At 40.5% G+C, this 10,085-nt stretch overlaps 1 protein-coding gene across 1 annotated transcript; it reads left to right on the top strand.

Annotated features, from left to right (window-relative positions):
• Positions 1 to 257: 257 nt before the first annotated feature.
• fbxl3l (F-box and leucine-rich repeat protein 3, like) lies at positions 258 to 9,159 on the top strand (the record flags this gene model as incomplete). Its single annotated transcript, XM_039813050.1, has 2 exons — positions 258 to 312; positions 7,836 to 9,159. Coding segments are annotated over 2 exons (387 nt in total), but the record flags the coding sequence as incomplete, so codon positions are not given.
• Between the last annotated feature and the right edge of the window lie 926 nt (positions 9,160 to 10,085).

Below are 10,085 nucleotides of genomic sequence, written 5' to 3'. Positions count from 1 at the left end.
AACAGCTAATTTGAGCATGAAAAGAAACTCTTACCTTACTTGGAAAAGGAAGAAAAAGAAGGGTCTCTTCCAACTTACAATTACAACAACACGAGCACCTCGTGGCATCGTCCTGCCTACGAGGAATAACGAAGAGAGCTGGAACAATTATTTTCCTCCCGTTATTACAAAACTCAGCTCAGTGAGTGTGAACATAGACAGTATATAGTGCGAAGCTGTTTCTCTTTCTTCTTCTCATGCCGACGTAACTGACGTCTCTCCACACTGCTGCGTCACAGTCAAGGGGCGGAGCTGCAATCAGCAAATCCAATGGTAGTACCGGTTTTTCTATACATCCATGGCATTTACTGTAAATATTAAAAGGTCCCATGACATGGTGCTCTTTGGATGCTTTTATATAGACCTTAGTGATCCCCTAATACTGTATCTGAAGTTTCTTTCCCAAAATTCAGCCTTGGTGCAGAATTACAGCCACTAGAGCCAGTCCCACAATGAGCTTTCCTTACTATGTGCCATTTCTGTGTCTGGAGCTATTGAGGAGGAGAGGGGGGGGCAAGGTGGGGGTGTGGCCTTGACCAACTGCCACTTTGTTCGTTTGAAAGCCATGATGTCTCTCTCTCATGGGTGGGCCAAATTCTCTGGGCGGGCAAAGCAGAGAAAGGGGAGGTAACCTTGCTCCTTATGACCTCATAAGGAGAAGATTCCAGATTGGCCCATCTGAGCTTTCATTTTCTCAAAGGCAGAGCAGGATACCCAGGGCTCGGTTTACACCCATCGTGATTTCTAGCCACTGGGGGAACAAAGACAGGCTGGGGGAACGCATATTAATGTTATAAAACCTCAAGTGAAATTTTCATTCCATGGTACCTTTAATATTTATAGTAAATTATATTTACTGTAAATATAAATGTAATATTTACTATGATCCATGGTAGTTTCCCTATGTGAATAATGCCCTAAATATGCCCTGTCAGGGTGCATTTACACCCATATAGTTTACAGTTGTTATCACTAACAATAATTAGCTATTATATGAACTGTGTTATGATTTATTAATGGAGACTTTATAAGCTATGATTTTGGTAGGTTTACGGATGGGTTTACGGCAATGTGTTTGCCAAGCGCACGGCCTGAGATGAAATGAGGTGAAATTCAGGGTACAAACAGATGGGATTTGTTTAAGGAGAAATACACCCATTTTCAAAATTCATACATGTTTGACTGTAAAAAATAAAATAATGGAAGTATCCACGTCACTAATGGATATGTCCATTATTTATCCCATTAGTTTGTAGGGAGAAAGAGAAAAAAAAGTTTGTGGACTGCCATTTTGAAGCCAGGAGATTGCATTTTGGCCATCGCCATCTTGGAGCCAGAAGTGGCCATATTTGGACGAGAGGGCGGAGCTGGGGAGGCCAGTGTTGTCTAATGTTATGTTTCAGCTGCTCTGAAGTCTAATAAGGAAAAACTGCAGAATTTAAACTGACTGCATCCAGCAGAGTTTTGCCGGTGGGTAAACTGGGACCTCTGGGTACTGGCGCCATCCATCTGCATGTACAGTAGTACACAGAAAATCAGCACTTTTTCCTTTAAGTTACCAGCTAACAAGACATTTTTTAGGCGACCAAAATTTTCCCAATGCAAGGTAATGTACACCCCTGCCGCTTTCCTGATTGATAGGTGTAGCCCCGCCCTAAATCATGCCCTGCTTTGTTGTCCATTTTAAAATAAATGAGACCATAATTTACAAAATGATCATGCTGTATTGAAAAAGACTGGAATCTAGTGATTGAGACAAACTAGCTAGGAAAATGTTTACTAATGTAATAAATCAAGTGAGAAGTAGGGTCATTTTCTCATAGACTTCTTTGTAATCTGACTTCTTTTTGGAGCCAGTGGAGTCACCCCTGCTGGAAATTAGAGTGAAGGGCACCTCTGCATTGGCTTCCATACAGTCTATGTGTAGAATGCAGGTTTAAAGGTCCAGTGTGTAATGTGTTTAGTTGTTCATTATCAAAATTTGTGTTGCCTGTTCACAAACTTGTCCTTTTTCATGAATATTTACCACCACCATCAATTCCAAGTATTCCTTTTGGCTTGAAATTTTACATTTGCATTCGCATGAACTGGGGTAGACGCTCCATATTCATGCGCCATCTTGAAATAAGTTAGCCGGTAAGGGACATCAAAGAATTTCTAATATAGGAAGAAGTTCCGCTCCCTCGTTACTTCCGGCTTCTGAACTGGTTGCAGTTACACCAGAGTTCCATATAGGGGGCGCTCACAGGCCAGTGCAGAATGAATGGGACTCTATGGAGCTATACCCCTCAAAATCCACTTTTCTCAGGATATAATTTTTTGTCTAGTAATTTGAATGTTGCATTCGAAAGGGGAGGTTAAGAAAATACACAGTGCTGGGTGTCAGATTTTTTGAAAGTCGCTTTTTTGTTCTAAAAAGCCTTTTAAAATGTCAATGACGTCATACACACATACGGCCGGAGATACTGCTTTACGGCAAGCTCTGAGTCACTTCCTTTGTTCTTTTGAGGCATCGACAACACAGCTGACAGGTTAGGCTATCCCTGTCATTACACATGCTAGAAAGAGGTTTGCTGATGTTTTAAAGACCATGCCGAAATATTTACTCTGACATTCAGGCTCTGCTTCGGAGGCCGTCAAGCTGGATCTCCGATCACAATCAGACCTTCACTGACCAATCAGCATCCATTAGCAGAATGCTAGCGTGTTATGGACAACAACGACTCACCCTGTAAGAAATCAAAAGGACATAAGTACTCGTTCATTCAACTTTCGACCAATAACCCATGTTGAACTTGCAAAAACTACAATCAAATCTGAGGTTTCTCAACAACAATCGGGCAAAAGAGACAAATTTAGCCGTCTAGCTCCATAGAGTCCAATTCATTTTGCACTGGACCACGATCACCCCCAGTGGAACTCTGGTGGAACTGCAACCAAATTTGGTACAATGGGGCTGAATAGGGAGTGGAACGGCTTTCCGTAGACCGGCTTTGGGGACATACAGGACATACTGCTCCGCCTTTCGCTGTCACATGATAAACTCACAGGTGCTGCTAATGGGTATCATAGCTTCCCGGCCCCGGCAAGTTTGAAGAAAGAAACATGGAGGACCACACGTATTCAAAATCCAAATTTCAGGAACAGGAGTCTTCTTCTTCGCCCAGAAAAAGAAAAAGGATATTGAAAAGAGCAAGAGACCGGCTTTTTGAAGCGTGAAGGCTTCCATAGCTGTAATGCGTACTTTGAACTGCGTGGTGCGAGAGAGTTGATTGGGATATATGATCAACGCTAGATGGGAGAAATTCCTACACATTGGACCTTTAAGGCACCTCCGCAGTGGCTTCGCTTTACAGGCCCGGAAGCTGACGCTTGATGTTATTCCTATGGTCCAAGATAAGACAGTCCAAAACTATTAGTAAACATGAACAACTCTCTCCCAAATTCAAAACTGCTAAAACTAGTAATGGGCAAATTAAGCCTTATAAAACTTTGGGACTGTCTATTTGTGCCAAATAAAATTCAGTGTTTGGGGCTTCAAACAGTGACATCTGATGGCTTGCAAAAGTATAGCAGCCCTGAAAGATGTGTTGATTGACTGATTTGAATAGTTTAAGTCTCATGTGCAAAAAGTTCAATAAGCTTGCATGTTATTAAATCTGTAATACTTTTGATCAGAAGTACAGTTACAGTAAATGAATGGAATATCTTAAAAGCCTACACATTTTTACGGACACAAATGTAGGGGCATGTTTTGAATACATGGGTACATTTTGTATCAGAACTGAGAACACAAAAATAGAAAAGCTCATTTGGGTAAAAAAAGAAAAAAATTTGTCCACACAAGCAGTGTCCCACCGCTCCACACTTTATACTTGATGACATCACAAGTTTGAGATTTACTTTCCTGGTTTCTGGCTTTGAGAGAGAGTAGCAATGTTTACAATATTTAACTTTCCTAGGCCATGGAAAAGTTTTGGAATTTTTAATTTAGGTGGTGTTCCCCTTTAAGCAGCCTTTTCACCCTTGTTTTGTCTAACCACTTATTCTCGCTCTGTCATCATGCATGCGCCCTGTATGGTCAGGAATCTGGGCCACAATGTGAAATGTGATACATCACTAGCCACGCTGTAGTTTGACATAACTTCAGACACCTTACATTGTGAGCATGTGTTGGTGTAGCAGCATTGGAAAATTACACCGGTTTTCCTCATTGGGGCACTTTAAACACAGGGCAAACTTGTGTCTGGCCACCGTCCAGTTTTGACTGACCCCTACATGTGACAAACATTTGCCCTGGTAATAAAGTTGCAACTTCTGTGGGTGGCTGCTGGTCCAATTGTGATGAAAATTAGAGGGATAAAGCATCTTGTAACTGGTCAGAAGGGCCCTGCTTTATTTGTGGGGAATGACCTGCTCATTTGTTAACTAAAATGGTAAACCAGAATTTGATAAATTGCAGTTTGATTTTTTAATGGTGTATGTCAGCTCATAAAGCAGTTTTCAAGGCAACAACTAAGAGAAAATAGACTTTTTTAATCCCACACTGGGGAAATTCCTTTGCTGTGGTGGTCCATATAAACAAACCCTATTAAAATTAGCCTACTGTATTGGGATGAGTCAGTTATATTACTATTTGAGCCACAACTGGTAAAGATGCAGATAGGAAACTAGAATGACTGGAGTGAAACAGATTTAACACATCCTCACTTTTACATTCCTTATTATGGCTTGCCAAATCCCAATAGCTTTTCTGTCACCATGCATCTGAGAGTTTGATTTGGTTATGCCAATTTTTCATATACAAGGGTAAGCAAAATTAAAAAAAGGGTTCCAACAAATCAGGGTTGCCAAGTCAGTAAAAGTACCATAATCTTAATGAAGTCTTGCCACCGGTTGACAGTGAGAGCAATTGCATTACAGGAACCTGCTGTCATACAAGCTAAAACCTGTCCATAGAGGTAAGAACAGGATGACTACTGTTATGTGCGTACGAATGCTAAACAACAATCAGAAATGCATACACATACACGAAATCTTACAAAAACCCAATGAGCCTGTATGGCAGCCAAGCAATGGCTGATTTACTCCTCCAGCCATCCCCCAAGTCAGTGTGCAGGATCCACTGGTGTGGCAAAGGTCACCAATGAGAGGGAATTGCACCCTAGGAAATACTATGTGAACATTGATTAATTGAAACTGGAGAGAAAGGTGCACAAGTCCATTACTGATGAGGCAGGGGTGTGTTTCAAAAGTATATCAAATGTTTTTATTTCCAATAACAAATCAAAATAAGCAGGGGCTTAAACTGCTGAAAGGGTTCAACAAACTTCCTGAAATGGTGGAGTGGATATAATTGTGATTTATTGCAATAATGTTAGATAGCAATCTTTAAAAGAATGTTTAAGAATCAAGCCCAAAATAACCCATAAACTAACCAAGCAGATGCCAGTTGTGGAGAGGCAGACTACACTGAGTGTTCAAGTGTGCCACCGCTACTCACCTCAAGTGCAACACAACAAGTCACAGCAATCCTCACAGCAAAATGGTCCTGTCCCTGTGTAATTACTCACATACAAAACAGTGAGGAAACCTCACCACGGGTACCTAGCCTCTAAAGATGGCAGCCTGCTCGGAAATAAATAAACTAAATACAAAAGTAATCAAAACAAATATACAGTAACCCACTTAGTTAAAGAAAACTCACAAAAAGCCAATATAGGGGCAGTACAATTAAAGGCAAATCAAACCTAAACTTAAATGAACACAAGCTAAAAGACAAAAAAATAAGAACTGAAGGGAAAAACAATACACAATTAGGGCAAAACAGAACTAAACCAAACATCAAAACTAAGAAATGGGCAAATCACCATAAGGACTAAACAGCATTATTTAAAAGGAAAGAGGAACCTGGAAAGTACAATTAACCAGGTTCAACTTCACTATATTAAAATTCCATTAAAAAACGTTAACTTACTCACCACCACTAAGATGGGACATTAAAGGGAACAAAATCACCTTCCCAGGGCAGGAGGGGCAACAAGATTCTCCTGGTAGCACTTAAAACAAAAAGGTGATCAACTACCAACTGTTTAACTTATACATAATACATGGAAATACATGGAATTTGACATAGACACGTGCCTTTCACATACCTGAGGGCAACAAACACTAGCCTACAGCCGCAGCAGGGACAGATCTGGAAGCAGAGAGAGGACAAAGGAGCACAGGTGACTATAGCCTATCCCTGATTAGGGGGTTAGCCATGGGGGTCAGGCCAAGTCTGCATTCAGGTCCACACAGGGAAGTCTTCCCCACTACACAAGCATCAATAGAAGCACATACAATAGCCTTACTCTGAGCTGAGATTATTCTTACAGTACACCGCCGTCTTTCCATTCTTCATTTTTGTATGTTTTCTTTTTTCTTTTAAACTTAATGGTAAATCACTGTTTGCAAATCAGGTGGACAGCTGCACAGAATCTGCAGAGGCTGCCTGTGACATTTACTTCCAGCTGGTGAACTGTACCATTAAAACCCTGGGGCTGATTTCCACAGCACGGCCCAGCTTCATGTGATGTGTCTCAGTTAAGAGACTGCCTGTGCTTCATAAGAACATCTCAACACTTTTACTGCTGCCCTGTTTGTTATAGCAAAGAGCTGAATTAGTCACATCATGTCCCGCCAGTTGTGTGTCAGTCTGAAGACTGTAATAATCTACCTCACAACGAGTAACTGTACAGCGATTTTAGTTTGGTAAAAATATCCCGGAGATGCTGAGTCAGGGAACAATCACCTGTATGACACGCCGCTCGAATAATTCAGATCCACTCTGTGATAGGCTTTCAAAGATTTATTGTTATTAATTTGATAGTCGGAAAACATTAAGAAACAAAATCCAGTGGCCTGAAAAATACTGCATAAAGGTGAACATGGATGTGGTGAAACTTGTGATGAAACTGCGACAAAACAACAGAAAATGCAAAAAAAAAAACTCACCCCCTCTCTAGCCCCAGGTGCACAGGTGTATAAATAGACTGATTATTGTCAGACCAACCCCCATGACGTCCTACATTATGTAATAGGTGAAAACTATAATATATATATATATATATATATTCATTAGTTTATTTGTCAGGGACAATGCAGTGCATATTATTTCATACATAATTATCACAGTCAAAGCCAAAATATGTGTAGATGTGTTGCATAAAAGGTTTATATATATATATATATATATATATATATATATATATATTTAAAGAATGACATAGTGTGAGTTACACAATCATGCAACAGATACATTGTATACTAATATAATAAAATATAATAAAAAAAATTATAAAAAGTCCCTGTCCCCTATCGAGATTGATCATACGCCAGTGGACTACCCGTCCCTGAAGGTGCAACACCATAAAGTTGCTGAAGATGAGCAGCTGTCCTCATGTCTCCCCAGCAGGTCAATGTACTATTTTGGGAATTTTCTTGTTTTGCTTTTATTAGTCAGCACAGTAGAGAGTGGAGCAGAAATGAGAAGAGAAAGAAAGGGCAAATGATGTGCAAGAACAAGTACATGGTCAGTGTATCATATTCCTAGGCCACCAGGCTGCTCCATGTTGTTTTACGTTGTGACTATCTTATAGATAGATATAGATGATAGATATTTTAGTGTACGTTGTACTTTGACCGACTGAACGTAATCACCATCCCAAGAACCACGCTGATTATTTGTCTTTTCTTTTAAAAGGATCTGTTCTGACTTCTCTTTCTGTCCTCGGGTATCCTGTGTGTTGCAGACCAGTGCCATGGACTCAGGGAGCTGGCGTTGAGCTTCCATCTCCTGAGTGATGAGCTCCTGCTTGCCCTCTCCTCTGAAAAACCCATCCACTTAGAGCACCTACGCATTGCAGACACACTTTCACACCATTCAAAAGAACCAGCTGGGAGGCTTTGGTCCGACACTCACCCAAGGTCAACATCGTCATGTATTTTTTCCTTATATAAGGAGTTTGAGCCCTTCTTCCGCAAGGAGACTCCTGTCACCTACCTGTACTTTGGCCGGGCAGTTACCAAAGAGATGCTGGGCCGTATCGGACTGAACTGCCCTTGGCCTTCAGCCCCTGCATGACCGCTGCAAAAGCTTGACTGCCATCGGGGTAAGCGAGTGTGAAGTGACCTGCAGTGGCTTATGGAGTTTGTTAAGATGTGAGGGGGCAGGCTGACTCAGCTGTCAATCATGGAGGATGTGTTGATCCCAGACAGCAGCAACAGCATGGAGCAGATTTACAGTGAGGTGTCCAAGCACATGGGTAGCATGTGGTTCCCTGATATGATGCCCACCTGGTAGGCTGAGATGAAGCCAGAGTGGAGGGCTGCAGTGTGATGTGCTCTTTTTGGACAGTAAGTAAGCAACAGAAAGTTTCCCTGTCATCAGTGTTCTTGGCCAGCTTACTAGAAGGTGGGTAATTTCTAAAGCTGTCACTTCTATTTTTACCTAAATTTGATGTTAGACTGAAAATGTTTTCTCACTTAAAACATTGGCAGATTGATTTCTGTCTGGCTATCTTGTGAGCACTCAGCTTTCTCTCTGTGCATTGATATTGTGATGTGAAATCTTTGATTCTTCCATCTGTGAAGCACAGTCTGAATTTACTGTCACTCACTGCAACCTTTCAACCATTGTGTGTCAAGGATGTGGATCTGCCATCTGCTGGTTGCTTATTTTAAAAGCATCACACTTCATCATTTATTCTGAACAGCATCTCCCACAATATCATCAGTGTATGTTGTTCAGTGAATTCCAAGTTTTATTTTGTGGTGAAATGTTGTTCTTTATCTTATTGCTATCCCTCTTCCCAGGATACAGTTTGAGAGGCAGAGACCCAATCTGGAGTTGGGGCATCCTGTCGTTGGTAGAGAGAGCACTAACAATTGTGGTACTAATGCAGTACAGGAGAGAACAAGAGTTTACAGTTGAGTCAGAGCAAGAGTTGCACCTTCATGTAAAACACAATGGGTATTTTGTAATCTTGTCTATTTATGTTTGTGTCAGTGGAGACTTTAATATTTCATCCTAAACTACAACGTTTTAAGTTGGTTATTTTTGGACATCCCTGTTGATCTAGGAGCACTGACTAAAACCGATGAAGGTTTCCACAACAGATTTCTATTTTTCTTAAAAATAGAGGCCTTTGGGCCAAACCCCTGGTTGTTAGAGTTTCATTTTTTACCATGATATCTTTTTTGTTTTACCGCATGGTACACATTTGTTTTGTGTGATAATATTTCTGGTGCATTAAACACAATAGTATCCAGTGTCATACTGTAAAACATGTAAAGCTTTACCTTGTATTTGTTAATTTGTCATATATCACATATGTTTTTATGTGTGTAGCAGTGACAGGGTTGCTCAGGTCTGGAAGAAATCTGCCTCATTGTAACTGCTATATGCTGTATTTAAATCTCAATAAAAATATGTTTAATTAATTTAAATACTGCATGTTCTTGTGGCTGTAATACCATCAAGCCTCATCTGTTTTTCTGACTTTGTCCCTTTTGACCTTTCTGTAGGTTTTACTTTTCAACACTAGAGAGCAGCAATGATCTAACTGGAGGCAGTGGGACCTTATATAAGCAGAGCTGCTACTGTATAATGAAGTATGCCAATGATAACTCAGCCCTTTTTACAAGTGGATTCGGCTTGTGCACACTCCATTTCCATAAAAAAGCATCAGACTTTGTAGCTTAGAAGCGTTTTCTTCTGATTCTTCTGAATTTACCTTTTGGCGTGTTTGATCTAGATGCTGCATCTGAAATAACACACACACACACACACACACACACACATACACACATACACACACATACACTTGGCATAAACTAAATTAGATTGTTCTTACGTGTGTTCACAGAAAATTTGACAGATATACAACAAAAATACACAACTATCACAGGCCCAGCCTATAAACACATTCATTCGTCTTTAAAGGCAAATTACTGTAAATGCTAAATCTGTAAACAACACACGTGTGTTTGCCTAAGTGACA

This window comes from Perca fluviatilis, chromosome 10 (assembly GCF_010015445.1).
Source record: "Perca fluviatilis chromosome 10, GENO_Pfluv_1.0, whole genome shotgun sequence".
In the NCBI taxonomy this organism is placed as follows: domain Eukaryota; kingdom Metazoa; phylum Chordata; class Actinopteri; order Perciformes; family Percidae; genus Perca; species Perca fluviatilis.
The sequence above is the reverse complement of the archived record's forward strand: the minus strand, read 5'-3'. Positions and strand labels throughout refer to the sequence as shown.